The sequence below is a fragment of the Salvelinus namaycush genome, chromosome 2, assembly GCF_016432855.1.
Source record: "Salvelinus namaycush isolate Seneca chromosome 2, SaNama_1.0, whole genome shotgun sequence".
Classification (NCBI taxonomy): Eukaryota; Metazoa; Chordata; class Actinopteri; order Salmoniformes; family Salmonidae; genus Salvelinus; species Salvelinus namaycush.
The window spans coordinates 28,686,026-28,707,073 of NC_052308.1; the positions used below are offsets into that span (position 1 = coordinate 28,686,026).

Sequence of the window (21,048 nt, forward strand, 5' to 3'; positions counted from 1 at the left end):
TTTTTACCACTCACCACTCCTCTCCTCTTTCCATACTTGGCAATGCCTTACTTACTCCTCTCCGATTGGCTGCTTCAGAGACCGAGTAGCGTGACCCGGATATGCAACCGCCTCTTGTTTTCTCCGTCCCCCTTCCTTCCTTCCTGTACCCCGGTTGAGGAAGTGAATTCGCTGACAAGGCTGGGTTCAGTGAGGGAGGCGAAACAACATATATCTGGTGGGGGTAAAAACAACAGTAGCATAGACGAACAAGTCGTGCAAGCACAATACAACGAACGTGTAAAGCCATCGGCGAAAACATATTTGCCCTCCGAGATCGTCACCGAGCGCCGCAGACATGGTAAGGCCGCGGAGACGAGCTGGAGAAATGGGGATGGGTAGATTTTGGTGGGGCTACTAAGGGATATTAGCCAGCTACAGTAGCTAGCTGTCCTTTTATAGGAAGTGCTGTGTTGCGTTTCGAAAATGGCATAGACATGTATATACGCTACTCACAGTTAACTAAACAACCTATGATTGCTAGTGCGAATTTCATTGTTAACTAGCCAATTTGTTGAAGTTACAGGATGTTTTGGATTGAGAAACTAGTTCAGGGATTAGAGACTAGGGTCTCGCTCTCGCCACCCCCTCTTCCAGACACACACCCCATGGTTAAAATAGTACAAGCACCGGGTTGCTTGTCGCTAAAATCGGCCTGCTCCGCCCATTCTCTCGCATGAATTGGAGGTGACGTGTAAACCACAATTCCCAACTTTTACTTTGCTTCAACAATGTGATTTACGTGTTCAGTGACTTTTGTTGACAACACTGTCAGTGTAACTTTGTATAACACGTTTTACACCGTTTTGCGCAATAATGTAACTAACTTTTAAATACTAATAGGAAAGAATATTCGGCAGGGTAACCTAGTGGTTAGAGCGTTGGACTAGTAACCGAAAGGTTGCAAGTTCAAATCCCCGAGCTGACAAGGTACAAATCTGTCGTTCTGCCCCTGAACCCACTGTTCCTAGGCCGTCATTGAAAATAAGAATTTGTTTGACTTGCCTAGTTAAATCTAGGTTTAAAAAAAACAATAACATCCTTGAATTTTAAGCTTATTGTGGTGCACCTGACGAAGGAAATTCAACCACTGTTGTCACTTGTATGTCTATTTAACAATATAGCAAAATATTTTTAAATACCTAATGGATTTAAACATTTGAAGTAATGTGTGGCTGCCCTGTCAACTAGCAACATTCACCCTGTTCTTCACCTCTAACTCCACTGGACTCAATATTCCCCCTTTTATGAGTCCCCTTTTCAATAGTCCCCCTTTCATGCTTGGAATGAATGTCTGATACAATATTCCTATAGTGGAGAGCAGATGGTCTGTCTCCCCAGCCACCCCCTGACTTCACCTCATCCATCCTGTTGGTCCAGCCTCACCGCCGCCTCTGACTCCTGTGTCAATTGGTCCAGTGTTTACGCAAGACAGGGCCGTTGGTAAACAGTGTCAAGGAGCGCAGGTGTCGGCTGAACAAGACTATTTCATCTGCCCAGAACAGCCTAGATAGAAACCAAAAGTGTGAGAGAGGGCATGCAGTACATGATCTGAAAACCTTGGCGGTGTTCAGGAGAAAGCAGACTGAAGTTTGTTTAGGGAAAGAATGATTTTGGGTGTGTGATTCTCCTATAGCCAGCTGCTCTTATCTGGCTTGTAGTCTCTACCTTGGTTTCATCTGATGACTTGGTATTGATTCAAAGTTGGTATTTTATCGAATTTGTCTGTATTGCATATTGGGATCTGTCAGTTGGTGTGTTTTGTTTATGAGAATCAGATGTTGTTTATGAGAATGACAGTAGGAGACTTTAGATTGGTGGTCCTTACAGACAAACTGAGATATTGCCTAATCTTTACATCTTTCAAGAATGTGTTTCCTGCGCTAGATAGTATTTTTCAGTAGTTACTAGATTTCAGTTATTCTTGACTTTCATTATAATATGACTATTGTCGGAACTGCATTAGTGCATATTTGATGAGTGCGACTTGACTTGCTTCAGATATCTGCATTCCTCGGTTGAGTTCACACATGCACAACAATCCCATGTCATTGACCGTTGTATTTTATTAGGTGGGAATCAAGGAAGATTCATGGACTGTTGACTTTCCAGGTAGATGATCACATTTGTTTGGACTGAAATAGAAGTATTTTACAGTATAACTTCAATAGAGCACAGAGATCATCTTGCCTGGCTACCCATCCACAACGCTGCGACCAAACGCCATGCCCACTAACATATTGTCTCCACAATGAGGATTTTCTCTCCTTCCTGACAGCTTATCAAATGTGAACACGTTCAAACCATTCTGGTGGGTGTTTTGTACAACGCCCCTCACTTTGACGTCAGGCTCGGACTGAATGTATGTAGCTAGTAGTGATGGGGGGGTCGATACAGTTACATATCGGGATATTATTTTTGACGATATATCGTTTTGACAATATTGCAATATTATTTTTGCTCTAGTTGGCTGTACCTGCACCAAAACAGTATTTTTCCCTCATAGCTTTTTCTCCATATTCTTTTTAAATAGGGAGCCAATTTGTTTACATCACTTTTATTTCCATGACTGATCAAAACTGGTTTTCTCATGGCTCTCTCTTGTCCCTCTGCAGCAGACGTATAGTGAGCAATATGTTTGGAACATCGAAATCACAATATTGAGTAGCATGCATATTGAATCGTGAGAATTGCAATGCATCTTGTATTGGCACCAAAGTATTGTGAAAATATCGTGAGTTCCCTAATAACTAGTGATAGAGCAGTGGAATTAAATTCAGTACGAGTCGTCAGGCAAGAGATCACCTCACAGACAAAAAAAGTATCTGAAATGTTACTCTTGTTGCACAGCACAGCAGCGAGCTTCACTTACACAAACTTCTCAGATTACACTGCCTGGGGTTGCTGAAAAGTTTCAATTTAAAGCAAAAGTTGTCATCGGTCAATCAGTGCTATTATTTAGAAAGTTTAGCTCGCTTCATGTTGCCTGGGGGCCCAGAACATAACGTCATTAAAAATAAGAATCCTTCATCAGTCAAAGCACTTTGATTCATTTCCGTAATACAAAGATGAACGTTGTTTTCACAGATGTATTGGTGAAGCGCAACATTTTTATGGACCCTCTCTGGCCTGCAGCTCCTTATCTCCTTGCCAAATCTCCGTCCTGTACATTTCTCAGTGGTTTCATGTTGTGGCTGGCCTGCCCTCCACGCTAATGTTCTGCTGCTCACCGCATAGTTCAGTGAGAGAAGAACACCATCCGGGAAGGCTCTGCTATGTGGCCTTGTCTGCTAGCTCAGCTTCTCCCTATTACCCACAATCCCCTCTGTGCCCCTGCTAGATCTCCTCAGTAAGTGAACAGACAGGGAGCTTGTGGAGAGACCGACTGATGCCATGACTCAATCCATATTCATCCTTTCTGAAGTTCAGTTCAATCACATTCATTTATATGGGCTTGTCTGACAAAGTCGAACAGGCCTGTATTAAAAAAGACAAGTATGAGCCCTGAGGTGTTAGATCAAGGAAGAACTGCCTTATGACTTTCTCAATGTTGGTCTCCCAGGGCACATCTCTGGCCAGTTCTAAAAGACTAGGACAGAATCACCAAGCCAGCCATTTAGTTATCGACAATCAACTGAGACAAATTAGACAATTTCACATTACAGTGAAAAATCCTCGCTTGTAGGAGCAGATTATTGAGTTAATGGCTACTCATTCTCCACGAATGAGTCATTTTTTAAAATGAGCACTCTTTTCTTTCCTCAAAGGTTTGTACTAGCAGAAAAAGTAGAAAAGGCAGTGGAGTGAATTGTTCACATTTTTGTTAAGGGTTAGTAACATTTTCAGTTGCTGGAAACTTGTCTTCATTTATGAGCGCTCAAGCATTCAAAAAATGTTGACCTTTCCAGATACCATAAAATGACGGGCCTGTATCAATAACAGGATGATTAACAGCCTTGCCTTATATGGTAACCAGTCAATCTGTCTTCCAACTACCATGGTTAGGCCTATCAATTAAAAAAAAAAATCTTTGACCCAGTCAAAAGGTTTATAGTGTTTTATTTTGCCCCTACAAGTAAACAAAACCAATGTTTTTAGCCAAGGCCCAGTTGTGGTTTTAGACGCTCCCTAAAGGAATCTGCCATGGGGCGTTAACTTGTTGTGACCCACCAATGAGTCCAGGCCAATGATTTATATATACACTAGATTACATACTGGATGCTGTTTTGAAGCTACCGTGCCTCCATCTTGGCACTCCCCCACCATAGTCATTTTTTTTTTAAATTAGGAAGTTATAGAAATGCATTTACTAATGTCTACAATTTGTTTTTGGGCACATTTATTATATTTAACACCTTAATGCACACTGTTATAATATTATGTGAGCTAAACATGAAATACTGTAGAATTCCATTCATTCCTATGGAGGATTGCTTTTCTGAGGAGTGCTAATATGGCCGAACGGTAGCTTCAAAGCCTCTCCATGGCCAAAACATAGCATCAACAGACAGGGTTTATATACATCATTGGTCCAGACCAACTGCAGTTAGGCCCAGACCTAGTGTTGGCTACTAGATGGGTTTGTCACATGAACAACTAGGCTATTTGGGGGCAAATCCAGAACTTTGTCTCTCATGCCACTTAGTTTTACTTTGATAAAGTCTCGTGACTGAAACCATAAGCAGCTAGCTCCATGACTTTTGTAATCTCAGGATGTGTAGAGTTGGGCGGTATCCGGATTTTCATATCGTCATACCGTCCTGGGGCGTGAACTTGTTGTGACCCACCAATGAGTCCAGCCCAATGATTTATATATACACTAGATGACATCCTGGATGCTGTTTTGAAGCAACCGTGCCGGCCATATGCATAGTTTTTGCAAAAAAGACCTTGCTTTTCAATTGTAAGCTCATTTAGCCTACTTGTGGCTTCCAGACCCTTGTCAATACACAGCTGGACTCACCTGCTCCTGCTTTCTCCAGTTTTGCTATTTACAAACATGTGACTGGCTGAACTGTTCTGTGGAAGTACGGTAAGCTTCATAATGTGACAGGTGACATGAAGAACGCAATCTGCTTTATATTCTAACTTATTGCACAAGTTGCCTGCAGGTATTTACTTAAAAAGTAGCTACAAATATTAAAATGTTTAGAAAAACGATTTCCGAATACCCCTCAATACGGTTTACTGCCTAAGTGAGTGTATGGCTATGTTTGCCAGGGTTTGAATGTTCCCTACATAGCCTAGTCACTGCCTGACCTGGCTTGGCTCGCCCCTGTCCTATCCACCGTAAGAAGGTAACATGCATCCATCAATGGCTGCCCCCTCAGTCTGCTGGAGCTGTGTGAGAGGCTGGGAGCTTTGTTTGCTCTGTGTTCAATTCAATCTATTTTAGTTGATTCAATTCAGACAGTGATAGTGATGCATTTTAGCATTTAAAAGTCAATTTAATCTCAGAAGAGGAATGAAAATGTACTGTTAAAACAGCTAGCCTGTTATGTTCCAAGACCCGCCTAAACCGCTGAGAATTTTTTTGCAGGGGTGAACTTGGCAAGGTTCAAATTTGCTTCCAATCAATGTAAAATGAACAGTGAAACACACATTTTCTCTTGTGAAATGGACAAAAAATGTCAAGTACAACTTGCTTTTAGACTTTCTTTTGCAGAACTAGGCCTGTGCATTTTGTGTGCAGGAATGTGTATAAAAAAAGCTGACTCATTGTGTGTGTATTTCAGAATGACCAGCAGCTGGATTGTGCTCTGGACCTGATGAGGCGTCTGCCTCCCCAGCAGATCGAGAAGAACCTCAGTGACCTCATCGACTTGGTGAGTTGCCGGTAGATGACAACCAATCCCAGTCCTATACACAGCCCGGACTGTGCTTGAAATCTCCCATAGTGCAACCAGATCTGAGAGATGAACCTGAATCGGACATAAATCAAACCACACTTTCTCCAGTGATCGTTCTCCACCTTTTTTTATGGTAATATCCATTCTTCCCTTCAGACCCCAGTCTGCTCCTCTTCCTTCCTTCTCCCCTTTGACACCTCTCTCCCCTGGGCACCAGCACTCTCCTTGACCGCCTCAGCCCGCTCCTATGTAGCTAGTTGTTAGCGGTCATTAGAAAAGCTGTCAATCACTCTACATGGGCCTATTTAGCCCCCGCCCTCTCCTTACACTCACTCCTGATGGTTGGGAATCCAATGAGCTCACTTCCCATATCCTCCTCTAGCACCACCCTTTCCCCCTCTCTACTTTTCTTCCCCCCAACCCACTCTATTTCCTCTGTGATTCTACTTTCGACCCCTGTCTCCCCCTTCCGTCTGTCCCTGTTCCCCCTCTGTGTGTCTGGTGGTTGCCAGGTGTGTGGGGCTGTGTCCAGGGAACAGAGAAGGCATTGTGTCTGTGTGTTCTGATTAAGGAGTGGGTAGGAAGGGGGGGGGGGGTCCATGTCACTCTGAGAAGTTATTTGTACCCCTTTATCCCCTGAGACCCATTGATATCCCTTCAAATTCTTTCCCTCCTCTCCCTCCCTCTCTCATTTCCCACTTAGCAAGGAGGCGGAATGAGGAAAAAAACAGCTTAACCTTATTTCCCCCTCATATTGATTCAAGGATATCATATGCCGGCATTCTCTTGTCTCCCTGCCTCATCTGTTTCTCACGCACATTATGCCCTCTCTCTACCCCTACTGTCTAGCCCAGCATAGTTGGCAACTGTTAAAGGTGGATTGAATTGCCAAAGACAACGTTCTTTTAGTAAATTTGCTTCCTGCTACCCCCAGCACCACCACCATAGACACACACCCTTGTAATCAGTAGTCAGACTAAATTCAAGACTCAAACTATGAGTCATTGGTCTATTTATCTTAAATGGGCTTTTAGTGTGTTGATGCACAAATACATATTGATAGGTTTCAAATCATATTAGCTGTATATGAAATCGGTTGTTCGTAAGTTACTATGGTACCTGTTTAAATAAATGTTTTGTGTATGAAATTGTACAGCATGCTTTAAAAAATTGCTTTTTGGAAATATAGTTGAATGCGAGACTTATTTTAGTAAATGTTTTGGAGAACATTTGAATGTTTGCATGTAAGTTTGCGAGAAGCTTTGCGTGTAAGTTTCTTGTTGAAAGTGTGTTTGTGTGAACATGTAGAATACTATTGAAAGTGTGTTGTTGGAACATGTCGTGAAGGCTATCTCTCTCTCTGTGTGTGTGTGTGTGTGTGTGTGTGTGTGTCCAGGTGCCCAGTCTATGTGAGGACCTGCTCTCCTCTGTGGACCAGCCTCTGAAGATCGCCCGGGACAAAGTGGTGGGGAAAGACTACCTGCTCTGTGACTACAACAGAGATGGTGACTCCTACAGGTAAGACCTGACAGCCTGCAGCTCCTCTTTTACTGCCGTCCTTTCCTTCCCACATATCAATGTCATCAGGAACCATGCCTGGTATATAACAATTACTTAGAATTATTTGTTTGTCAAACATGGAAATATGACCACGCACACAAATGATAAAGAGTGACAACCCTTGATTTGGATTTACTCTTGCTCGTTCTTGTTTCTCAGATCCCCATGGAGTAATAAGTATGAGCCTCCCATCGACGATGGTGCCATGCCATCTGCCCGCCTGCGCAAACTAGAGGTTGAGGCCAACAACGCTTTCGACCAGTACAGAGACCTGTGCGTAACAGTAGTCCCCTAGTGTTACTATCAAAACAGTACAGAGACATGTTAGTAACACTAGTGGCCTACTGGTATTATCAAACCAGTACAGAGACCTGTTAATACCAGTAGGCCACTAGTGTTACCAGCAAACCAGTACAGAGACCTGTTAATACCAGTAGACCACTAGTGTTACCATCAAACCAGTACAGAGACCTGTTAATACCAGTAGGCCACTAGTGTTACCAGCAAACCAGTACAGAGACCTGTTAATACCAGTAGGCCACTAGTGTTACCAGCAAACCAGTACAGAGACTTGTTAATACCAGTAGGCCACTAGTGTTACCAGCAAACCAGTACAGAGACGTTTGTTTATCATTCTACCATAGTAATATCATTAACACATTATAAAACGGGAAGTTGGGGATCCTCGATGTTGATTGGCCAAAACAGCATTCCAACCTTTTGTATGTCAGATGATATACGACGTCTATGACGCAAAGAAATAACCTGATAAAACCACCAATGACAGTCTTATTATCAATGCCCTCTGTGTTTGTTAGGTATTTTGAGGGCGGTGTTTCCTCTGTATACCTGTGGGACTTGGATCATGGCTTTGCCGGGGTCATCCTCATCAAGAAGGCCGGAGACGGCTCCAAGAAGATCAAAGGCTGCTGGGACTCCATCCATGTGGTGGAGGTGCAGGAGAAGTCCAGCGGACGGACCGCTCACTACAAACTCACCTCCACTGTCATGCTGTGGCTCCAGACGACCAAGACCGGGTCCGGAACCATGAACCTGGGTGGCAGTCTGACAAGACAGGTACTTACACTGAACAAAAATAAAAACACAACATGTAAAGTGTTGGTCCCATGTTTCATGGGTTGAAATAAAAGATCCCAAAAATGTTCCATATGCACAAAAATATTATTTTTCTCAAATATTGTGCATTAGTAAGCATTTCTCCTTTGTCAAGTTAACCTATCCACCTGACAGCATCATCAAACAGTGTTCATTACACAGGTGCACCTTGTGCTGAGGACAAAAGGCCACTAATATCATATGTGCTGTTTTGTGTCACAACACAATGCCACAGATGTCTCAAGTTTTCCTAGGGAGTGTGCAATTGGCATGCTGATTGCAGGAATGTCAACCAGAGCTGTTGCCAGAGAATTCAATGTTCATTTCTCTACCACAAGGCACCTCCAACGTCATTTTAGAGAATTTGGTAGTACCTCCACCTGGCCTCACAACCGCAGACCACGTGTAACCACGGCAGCTCAGGACCTCCACATCCGGCTTCTTCACCTGCGGGATTGTCGGCCACCAGGACAGCTGAGGAAACTGGGTTTGCACACCCAAGGAATTTCTGCTCAAACTGTCAGAAAACGTCTCGGGGAAGCTCATCTGCATGCTCGTCGTCCTCCCCAGGGTCTTGACCTGACTGCAGTTTGGTTTCGTAACTGACTTCAGTGGGCAGATGCTTATCTTCGATAGCCACTGGCATGCTAGAGAAGTGTGCTCTTCACGGATGAATCCCAGTGTCAACTGTACCGGGCAGAGGACATATGGTGTTGTGTGGGAGAGTGGTTTGCTGATGTCAACATTGTGAACAGAGTGCTCCGTGGTGGTGGGTTTATGGTATGGGCAGGCATAAGCTACGGACAATTAACACAATTGCATTTTTTCAATGGCAATTTGAATGTACAGATACCGTCGCAGGATTCTGAGGCCCATTGTCATTCCATTCATATGCCGCCAACACCTCATTTTTCAGCATAATACAAGGCCCCACAATTCCTGGAAGCTGAAAATGTTTCTTCTTCCATGGCCTGCATACTCACCAGACATGTCACCCATTGAACAGGTTTGGGATGCTTTGGATCGAAGTGTGTTCCAGTTCCCACCAATATCCAGAAACTTCGCACAGTCATTGAAAGGGAGTGGAACAACATTCCACAGGCCACAATCAACAGCCTGATCAACTCTGCGAAGGATATGTTGCGCTGCATTAGGCAAATGGTGGTCACACCAGATACTGACTGGTTTTTGATCCACGACCCTACTTAAAAAAATAAAATAATTTAAGCTATCTGTGACCAACAGGTGCAGGTCTATATTCCCAGTCATGTGAAATCTGTAGATTAGGGCCTAATGAATTTTATTTAAATTGACTGATTTCCTTATGAACTGTAACTCAGTAAAATATTTGAAATTGTTGCATTTAAAAAATAAATAAAAAATTCAGTCTACATACAACTGTGTGGTGGGGGGGGTCCGCATGCTTTCGTGATCTATGTCTCTTGGTTTAGTAGTTGCAACACTTTACAATACCCTCATCCCTATCTTTTACTTCCAGATGGAGAAAGACGAGACAGTTGGAGAGTCCTCCCCACACATTGCCAACATTGGCCGTCTGGTGGAGGTGGGCAGAACTACACCTTATGCGTGCATGCCCTTATACACTCTCACTCATTGACATATAGAGTTACTTACGCACATGGTGGTTCACATGGATTCCTTAGCTGAAATAATTATACAGTAAACCCATGTGAACCAAGTAATACTTTAATGTATACAGTAATACTGTGTTTAGTTACAGTAAAATGACTGCGGTATATTGATATCACAAGATTAAATATTTATATGTGAATGACTTTGTAACCTCAGGATATGGAGAATAAGATTCGCTCCACTCTCAATGAGATCTACTTTGGGAAGACCAAGGACATCGTCAATGGCTTGAGGTATGCAGGGGCACACACACGTCACATTGGTAGAAAGTTAGTGTGCGCATTCGACATTGCAGCTGCCTTTTAAAGGCGAGTTGAGATTGACTGATCTACAAATCACCTTGTATCCTTAATAGCTAATCAATATTATTTGTAGATCAGTCAGTCTCACAATTTACCCATGATACACCAGTTTTGATCAGGGTTGGGCAACTTCGATGGGGGTGCGAACCACAATCTGAACTCATCGAGGAGCCCCACATTGCGAGCAAAACATCTTAGTGGCCCCCACTTGACAGCGGATAATAAAACATTTTAGAGTTCATTCTGTGCAATTCTACAGATTTTGCCATAGGGTGGAGAGAAATGTTTGCAGTTTTTTTCATATCTGATTGACACTGACTAACAAAATCAATAGGGGCCCCCTGGCTGGTAATTTGATCATGATGACAGTTTAGCGGCCAGCTATATAAACTTAGCAATCAAAAAATGATGACATGGGCTAATTGACTGACATAACAAAACTAAAACTTCTGATGTACAACCAAATCAAAAAATTGCACCCAGTGTAGTCTACCATTCTAATTTGAAACAGTAAAATCAAATCAGAGTTCCCGTTTTTTCTGGGGGGGGATTGATCCGAGGGCCTTCAAAAGAGGTTCTGTGGGCCACATCAGTTGCCCATCCCTGGTTTTGATACTCATCTACTGCATTTTTTGTTTGACCTCTTTCACCCATACTCCTTTTTTTTCTACTTTTACCCCATTTCTCCACAATTTCGTGATATCCAATTGGTAGTTAGTCTTGTCCCATCGCTGCAACTCCCCTATGGACTCCGTAGAGGCAAAGGTCAAGAGCCATGCGTCCTCCGAAACACGATCCTGTCAAGCCGCATTGCTTCTCGACACACTGCTCGCTTAACCCAGAAGCCAGCCGCACCAATGTGTCAGAGGAAACACCGTCCAGCTGGCGACTGAAGTCAGCTTGCAGGCGCCTGGCCAGCCACAAGAAGTAGCTAGAGCGCGATGTGACAAGTAAATACCGTCTGGTCAAACACTCCCCTAATCCGGACGATGCTGAACCAATTGTGTGCCGCCTCATGGGTCTCCCGGTCATGGCCGGCTGTGCCTTAGACCGCTGCGCCACTCGGGAGTTCCTCCGTACTCCTTTTTACCCATGGCTGTATCTGTTAACGGGGATTTTCCATCTTTTTTCTGACATATTGTTTTATCTGCTTCCCATGTAATTTTCTGTGTTTTTCAGTTCTACAATTCCAACCCTGTTTATTTATTTCCATTTCCCCTATTCAATCCCATGTTCTTCCTGTTCTCTCTTTCATCCCACTATCTCCTCTCCTCCTCCTCCTGCTGTCCTTCCATCTCTACTCTATATTCACTTGTCCTTCATTTGTCTGCCTGTCCCTCTCCTCTTCTACCTCCTGCCCCCTCTCCACTGTGCTTTAGATCTATTGACTCTTTGCCTGATAACCAAAAGTACCGGCAGCTCCAGAAGGAGCTGTCTCAGGTCCTCACCCAGCGCCAGATCTTCATTGACTAGGGCCAGAGGTATCGTCTGGCATGGGACAACACGCTGTGCGTGTGTCTGTGGCATTGGAGTGTGTGTGCCTGCGCGTGAGAGAGAGAGAGATTGGGCGAGTAATGTAGTGGCATGGTGTGTGGTTTTGTTTGTGGTGAATGAGTGGTTTCTCAGACAGTTGCAACCCCCTGACGTTTTCTCAAGGAGTGTTTGTTGCAGCTGTTCCAACATGGAGTTGCATGAGGAAGAGCCCTAGATTAACTTACCTGTCTAAACATTTAACATTGATTGCACCCCCTCTTAACAGTGAAAGACAGTGTGACATCCTCACCGCTTATTGTGTTTCAAAATTAATTTGCTGTTTTTCCATCTGTGTTTATCAGGCTTTCTTCAGGGTGTCCACGGGTCCTTAAGTCTTTGTCTTGAATTAATGTATCTGATTTAAAGGCCTTAAGTCTTAAAATGTATTCAATTCAGTTTTCAAAGTTCTTACAAACTACGGTGGACATGACTACAGTGTTTCAGTTTTATATTGTGTCACTGCTTAATTGTTGCCACTACGAAGAAAAAAATGAAACCTCAAATAATACTCCAGGTGCACTTTCAAGATGTTAGAGATCTAACCACGTGCTCCTCTGTGTGTGCGTGTCATGTGCCAGTGAGAGTCGGGACATTGCCAGAGATAGAGGAGAGTGCAAGGTAGCCTATACAATTTGATAAACAACACTAAGCCTGTACACCTGGTGACCTAGCGCAATGGAGTGTTGACTCTGTTTTATACAATAACAGTGCTGTATATTTGACTTTAAGGTACTTTTTCAAAGTGGTATTGAGTATCATTGTACTAAGCTGGTATTGAAGCCAGAATTCTGAACACTTAGTTTGATCTATCTAATGATTAGCCCATTGGGGTAGCCTAAACAAATGCAGATGGGCAACACCATGTTTCAGCCTTCGGTATCCTAGCCACTATGGTACTACATCCCTTAGGCTGGAGGAGAATGCTCATTGCTAAACTAGCACACCTGCCTGATATGATCCATGTAGGCTATAGCCTTTGGTGAAAATATTCCTTTTTGCCAAAATGGGCTCATTTCTGGAGAGGAATATTAGCAGGTGTGTGGTGCACGCAGACCTTAAATTGGTATTATATTGCTTTCCAAGTAGCTTTAAAAAGGTCTGCTGGCTGACCTCGGTCGTCAGGTGACTGGTGTTTCCTCCGACACTGGTGCGGGTGGGTGTTAAGAAGCGCGGTTTGGTGGGTCATGTTTCGGCGGATGCATGGCTCGACCTTCGCTTCCCGAGCCTTTTGGGGAGTTGCAGCGATGAGGAAAAAAGGGGGTAAAAATACCAATGATAATCTTAAATTCAACTTCATGGAACCTGCATATACCCTGTACCTAGGTACCTTATTTGCTTTCCTACAAACTCACTGCTACTACATCTATTCCGGAGTTTCAAATTGACCCCTATTCCCCTTGGCACTCCTGTATATCTGTACCTATTAGATAGTTTTATGGTACTTGCCCCACCTTAGCATCTGTGAGACTGAGTGGAACTCTTATCATATTGCTTAGATGAAAAATAAACATTCTACAGAAGTGCTTAGGGGGGTAGGTGTTGGGTTGATTTTGTAATCTGTTGTATATTTAATCTGCCCCACTCACTCCTCCCTCCCTCTCTCCCCTGATAGGAGTGTTCAGACCCTGGCTGACAAATCGAACCAGGAGGCTCTGAAGAACAACCTGATGTTGGCACTTAAACGCAAACAGCAAAGCTAGAGATGCTATTGTTATTTTTTCTGTTTCTTTCTCTGTCTGTTCCTCTCACACCCTCCACCTCTCCCGCCATATTTTGTCTGTTTCTGTTTGTATCTCTCCTTCCATCCCTGTATGCCTGTTTCAGTGCTGCGTCCTTGTTCATTCGGGGAAAAACAAAAAATGGAGAAAAATGCTTAGCTTTTTATTCATTTTTTTTATTTGCGCGCATTGTTTTGAGGCATCTCATTCTCTATGGAGCCATTCACCTTCTCGCTCTCTCTGACTTGTGTTATGAATATTATGACGGTTAATGGTAATCTTAGTGTGACGGCAATGTTTTTATCCCTATAGCGCGCTCACAGCTGAGTCAGTTTTGAATGAGTGACATCAGCTCTCCTATCCTCTGGTTAAGGGACGGGGCTGACGGACTGTTCTGTAGATGGGGCAGGCTGGGCATTCAAACATTACATTTTTACCAACATTTTCTTACTTGCACCCATTATATCAAAGTGTCTATGCCACCACCTTATATAACTGTCAATTTTCTGAGCGATGTATTGGAGGGAACGGAATGGAAGAGGGTGTCTCTCGATATTATGTATTGTAAGGATTGGTCAACGGTTTGCTCTTTGTCCCACTCTATCCACATGCGTTGAGAGTCTGTGGGAGCATGGGATCTTGGGATGACTAGATGGAGATGTAGACTGCTAAAACATGGGGATGGACTGTTAAATTCACTGTGTATACCCATGTCATTAACCCCCCCACCTACACTGTGTATAACATGACGATTTGCATCCCTCTGTCTCTCTCCCTCTGTCTCTTTCTCTCTTTCACCCTTGTCTATGTTGGGGTTCACAGTTTGTCTTTTTGCGTCTTGACGGAAGCTTTTGACAGTTTCTGTTTTGGGGGAAATCTTTTGTTGTATTTTGTTTTAATTTTGTAAAGCTTATGATTCATATTGTATTAGAGCCTCCAACAACAATAAAAACAGTAAAAAGCTATCTTTATTGTAATTTTTGCTTTTGTTCTGCATGTCCATCACTCACATGGATTAAATGTTTTGCTTCAGAGTGGTTTTAGGTAATCTAAAGATTATAATTTTAATAAACCTGTTTATAGAGAACTGATGTGGACACTGAGGTTACTGTGCTTTTACAGTAATGATCAGCTTCTTATTAGTGATACCAGGACTCATTGGGCACAGGAGTTCAGCTCTACACACTGCATGGGTGATTTTCACTCGCATCAATAAATGTAGGCATACATTTCTCACTCCAGGTAATCTCTGGAACTAGACCTTTGTGTGCCTTCTAAATGTGCACTTGTGCAGTCTCCTCGGGTATCTTTGACCATATGTGGATTTAAGTGCACATTGTAAACTGAACATTTCACAGTGATAGGTGGCTGGATTAAGATTATTGTATCAAGACTGTTGAATGACTACGGCAGGATCACTGTAAAAGAGATCTGTGGACTTCTCATGAAAGCTGAGTTGCAGTCTAACCTCATTCCCAGTCTCAATTGCTACCAAAATAGCTGGCTGGTAGATGTGATTAGTTGCAATCTGATTGCTGTCTGCAGTAATGCAGATGTACCAGCAGGTGGTAGGAAAATAAAGTAAATGTAGCTCACTCAGCAATTACAATGTGGGAACTAAAATATACTATTGTACACATTGATTCAGTTATCACAAACACGATCAATTTGAGAAGATCAATATAGGTCTAAAGAATGACCATGAGTAGCTTAATTGCACAGCTGCTCAGTACTTCCCTACTGCTTTGTAAGAGGCACATAACAGACATGGTATAATGCCTGTGTTTTTAATGAGGATGAAGACGCCGTTGGCATGACCACTCTCCCACATCAGATAACATCATGTCTCCTGGTACTGGAGGTCTGCAGCATCAAAATGATGCTTTACTCCATTTAACCTCATATACAAGACAAATGCATTTTCAATACCTAAATAGAACTAGAGTGCTTTTCATATAGGCCTAATGTGTAGTGTAATTAGACTACCCTATGAGGTAAGGTAAAATACCTTTTGTATTAGACAGGTATTTATAGGCGTAGGGAAACTGTACACTTTCAGGTGCCCCGGGGATGAGAACTGAAAGACCCTCACAAGTTTAGGCTTATTTTTGTGTTTAAATAGTGAGAGCGTTTGTGAAGGCATAAGGAAAATGTTTTTGCATTATAGGAAGTCTTATTAATCCATGTACTGCAAAAACACTCAAAGGGGACTAGAGGCCAGTCATCTCTTTACAGCTCAGTGTGGCCCCTGTGAGAACGTCCCCCTCCACTCCATCTCTTTCTATCTCTCTCTCTCTTTCTCTCTTTCCAACACACTGAAACAGGTTTATGGTAATGAGAAGCCTCAAGGCGCAGGGGTAGTTGGAGCCATTTTAATCATTCACGCGGATGGAGTGGTGGTGTCGGCTTGTTTGCATGGTGAGAAGCTTTGGCAAGCAAGGTGACTGCGGTTTCTCTCAATTCAATTGGATTAGCTACTGTATAGTAGTGAAAGCATGGATACGCGACAACAAAAGGGAACGACTAGACTGAAAGTTTAAGGAAAGCGGCAGTAATTAGCCTACGTTCAAACCTGGTTGAACATTATCGTGGAGCAATGCCCGTCATTAAGTGGGATTTGTTGTTTATTATTTTCGGCTGGTTTGAACTCATTTCACTGTCGAATTGCTACAATGTACACATCAGTGAGGATGCGGAGCAGCGGACGGTGATTGCAAGTGTTGAACAGAGCGGGGCATGCACTTTGGATCAGGTAATCGCTCCTAAATTCTCAAAGACCTTTATTGAAACTGATGCGTCCGCGCGCGTTGTGTTCCTTTCAGGTAGTTTAAATTGTGCCTCGCTCAGCTCCAACCCTTTCACCGTGTACACTGTTGTGGACTGCATGAACAATGTCCCAGGGTTGAGGCACCTCCTCACAAGCCAGTATGATGTTTATGTTCACGGCAGGAACTGTTCAAGTAAACACAAAAGGAAATCTCAATGGGACTTGGAGATAATCAGTTTGTTTAAAGCCCATAATCATCAGTTAGAATGCCACGAGTCTGGTACTGCGCTCCTCCGGGTATGGGATCTACTACCCGGCTCTTCAACCCACAGCAGTATGCACTGCAAGGTGATTAGGAGTTCGGTGTTATATTTTTCTGAGGGGCAGTTGTTTGTGTCCAAGACGCTGTGTTTGAAACACGACACACTTCTTGAGCTAGACTTACATTGTAACCAATACACAGGAGATGAGAGGGAATCCAAAGGGAACAGCATCTCAGTCCACTGGCGGGTGGGTCAAGGCTCCTTCAAACAGGGCCACTTGGGGAAGTTACTACAGCAGGCTGCCCAGTCTGAATCAGGCATAGTGAGCAGGAGCAAGAGGGCTGTTAACAGTAGCCCCCAGTTTCAGCCTCCTATGTACCAGGTGGCTGTGGCAGAGAATAAGCCAGCTGGAACTCCTGTAGTTGTTTTGAAGGCAGTAGATGCTGATGAGGGGGAGGCAGGCAGGCTGGAGTACTTCATAGAGGCCCTGTTTGACAGCCGCTCCAACAACCTATTTGCTGTGGACCCAGTCAATGGTGCAGTCTCCACTGTGGAGGTGCTGGATAGAGAGCAGAAGGACACCCATGTATTCCGTGTGACCGCTGTTGACCATGGCACTCCCCGCCGGACGGCCATGGCCACCCTCACCATCACAGTGAGTGACAGTAACGACCATGATCCCGTCTTTGAGCAACAGGACTACAAGGAGAGTGTTAGGGAGAACCTAGAGATCGGCTATGAGGTGCTGACCGTCAGGGCCACAGACGGAGACGCCCCGGTCAACGGTAACATCCTGTACCACGTCCTCAACAGCAACGGTTCAAACAATGTTTTTGAGATTGACTCCAGGTCGGGGGTGATCCGCACGAAGGGCCCAGTGGATAGAGAGATGGTGGAGGCCTACATGCTGTTAGTAGAGGCCAACGACCAGGGTCGTGACCCCGCCCCCCGCAGTGCCACGGCAACTGTTCACATTATTGTAGAGGACGACAATGATAATGCTCCCCAGTTCAGTGAAAAGCGATATGTGGTGCAGGTTCCGGAGGATATGGCACCCAACACAGAGATCCTGCAGGTGATTGCCACAGACCAGGACAGAGGGAGTAACTCCATGGTTCACTTCAGCATCATGAGTGGCAACACCAGGGGCCAGTTCTACATAGATGCCCAGACAGGCAAGATGGACCTGGTCAGTCAGTTGGACTACGAGGCTAACAAGGAATACACCATTCGCATCCGCGCTCAGGACGGGGGACGCCCGCCGCTCTCCAACATCAGCGGCCTGGTAACGGTGCAGGTGCTGGATGTCAATGATAACGCCCCCATTTTCGTCAGCACCCCCTTCCAGGCCACTGTGCTAGAGAATGTGCCGGTGGGTTACTCCATCATTCACATCCAGGCTGTTGATGCAGACTCTGGCGACAATTCTAGGCTGGAGTACCGCCTCATTGAAACCATGCCCAACTTCCCATTCTCCATCAACAACAGCACTGGTTGGATAGTCGTAGCCGCTGATCTGGACAGGGAGAGCATGGACTTCTACAACTTTGGGGTGGAGGCCCGTGATCATGGCCACCCGGTGATGTCTTCCTCAGCTAGCGTTAGCATGACCATCCTCGACGTCAACGACAACAACCCAGAGTTCACACAGAGGTCATATTACATGCGCCTCAATGAGGACGCCGTCGTGGGGACAAGCGTGGTGACGGTGTCTGCAGTGGACCAGGATATCAACAGTGTGGTGACGTATCAGATCTCCAGTGGGAACACCAGGAACAGGTTCTCCATCACCAGCCAGAGTGGAGGGGGCCTCATCACCCTGGCCCTGCCCCTTGACTACAAGCTGGAGCGCCAATACGTTCTAAGTGTCACTGCGTCTGACGGCACACTCTTCGACACCGCCAAGGTGTTCGTCAACGTCACCGATGCCAACACCCACAGGCCCGTGTTTCAGAGCTCTCATTACACCGTCAACATCAATGAGGACAGACCTGTTGGCACCACCGTCGTGGTGATCAGTGCTACAGATGAGGACACTGGGGAGAATGCACGTATAACCTACTTCATGGATGACAGCATCCCCCAGTTCGACATCGACTCCGACACAGGAGCTGTCACCACCCAGATGGAGCTGGACTATGAAGATCAGGTGTCCTACACATTAGCCATCACGGCCCGGGACAATGGTATCCCACAGAAGTCTGACACTACCTACCTGGAGATCCTGGTGAATGATGTGAATGACAACTCTCCTCGATTCCTCAGAGACCACTACCTAGGCTCTGTGATGGAGGACGTGCCAGTGTTTACCAGCGTCGTCCAGGTCTCTGCCACTGACCGAGACTCTGGCCTCAATGGACGTGTCTTCTACACTTTCCAGGGGGGAGAGGATGGCGATGGAGACTTCATAATTGAGTCCACCTCTGGTATTGTGCGAACGCTGCGTCGCCTGGACCGAGAGAACATGCCATTTTACAACCTGCAGGCCTTTGCTGTGGATAAAGGTGTTCCTGGTCTCAAGACGTCCGTGGACATCCAAGTGACCATCCTGGATGTCAATGACAACCCTCCTGTGTTTGAGAAGGATGAGTTTGACATATTTGTGGAGGAGAACAGCCCAATAGGCCTGGTAGTGGCCCACGTATTAGCCTCGGACCCAGACGAGGGGAGCAACGCCCAGATCATGTACCAGATAGTAGAGGGAAACATCCCAGAGGTGTTCCAGCTGGACATCTTCTCGGGAGAACTGACTGCTCTGACAGATCTCGACTACGAAACACGGTCAGAGTATGTCATCGTGGTCCAGGCCACCTCCGCCCCACTTGTCAGCCGTGCCATTGTGCACATCAAGCTGGTCGACAAGAATGACAACGTACCAGTGCTGAAAAACTTCCAGATCATCTTCAATAACTATGTCACTGACAAGTCCAGTAGCTTCCCCACAGGGGTGATCGGGCGGATCCCTGCCCATGACCCAGACGCCTCAGACCAGCTCCAGTACAGCTTTGAGGCTGGTAATGAGCTGAACCTGGTCATCCTGAACCAGAGCACGGGGGAGATCCGGCTGAGCCAGGCCCTGGACAACAACAGACCCCTGGAGGCCTCCATGAGGATATCTGTCTCAGGTAAGACCAACCCTGTCCTCAGTTGTTTTTAATACCTAGGCCCTTTTCTGGTATGCTTGTTGTTCCTACTTATGTTTCTCACTTGAACATTTTCAACATTACAATTTACAATATGTACTTTTTATGACAGAGTGAGTTGAACACTTTGACTGCTATAGCCACTTTTTTATGTATGACCTCCTCTGCTTCAGTGTTTCAATATTAAATCTTCATTAATTCAATATTAATCATGAGTTAAATTTAACATTCAGGGGGTGATCTTAGTGTGTCTCCTCAAGACTTATGTTTAATTTTTAGGGAGAAGTCATCTATAGACTAGATTGTGCGTTTCTGCATCCGGGCAGGGAGATGCAATATCACAGGTCAGGAGATTTGTTTGGTTTACTGGTGCATTTTAGTTAATCTTCTTGGGGTTTGTTTTTATGTTATAGTGTTTGTCATCTTGTTAAAGAGCAGGCGGCCGTGCCCAGGCCTGATGTAGATCAATGTGTTGTCCTGAATTTAAATAGCAGTTTATCTGTGCATGTCTGCAGCTGGATGGCCTGCTCCTGTGGGAAATACATTCCAGTGGGTCTGTATCATTTTCCATAATTGGCCAACATAAAACCTCCATTTTCAGCTAGCACACAATATTTACTTCAATTATGGACTGTTTTCTAGTCTGTGTACTCACGCTATGATGACATGCTATGATGACATTTGATGTCAAACTGAGGATAAAACAACATTTTCCCCATATATTTTGTATCACATGCCAGATTGGCATGATATTTCCCTAGTTACTCAGTCATTCTTTGTAATATCAGACTGAGCACGACACACCCTGTGTTTACATTGTGTTCTTAGCATTTGAATTGCCTTTGTTAACAAATATAGCATGAACCAAACATAGGCCTTATGGCTATATTTTATGCTAGGCCTATATGTCATGTTTCAAGCCATGATGGACAGTGCCATCTATGAACATACACTTTTTAGACCGGAAAGTAATACATTTTTGACTCACTGCAAAGATAAAGCTTTTACATTTGGAGAGTTATAGTAGCCAGCTCATGGAAACCAGTGAGCTGCGTTGTCTTCTCTAACTTCTTGTTTGTCTTTGAGTTTGCACTCTGCCCTTGTA

At 44.5% G+C, this 21,048-nt stretch overlaps 2 protein-coding genes across 2 annotated transcripts in view; both read left to right on the forward strand.

Annotated features, from left to right (window-relative positions):
- The first annotated feature begins 135 nt into the window (after positions 1-135).
- On the forward strand, positions 136-14,735 carry LOC120060982 (F-actin-capping protein subunit beta-like). Its single transcript, XM_039010444.1, has 8 exons — positions 136-340; positions 5,775-5,864; positions 7,285-7,406; positions 7,608-7,721; positions 8,267-8,525; positions 10,063-10,128; positions 10,374-10,450; positions 13,665-14,735. The coding sequence occupies exons 1-8, from the start codon at positions 338-340 to the stop codon at positions 13,750-13,752; spliced, it is 819 nt and encodes a 272-aa protein (XP_038866372.1). The 5' UTR covers positions 136-337; the 3' UTR covers positions 13,753-14,735.
- A 1,631-nt stretch (positions 14,736-16,366) lies between these two features.
- LOC120020970 (cadherin EGF LAG seven-pass G-type receptor 2-like) overlaps positions 16,367-21,048 on the forward strand; it is an 82,302-nt gene continuing 77,620 nt past the window's right edge. Inside the window, exon 1 of the mRNA XM_038964646.1 lies at positions 16,367-19,925. Coding sequence (XP_038820574.1) covers positions 16,367-19,925 — 3,559 coding nt within the window. The remainder of the gene's footprint in view (positions 19,926-21,048) is intronic.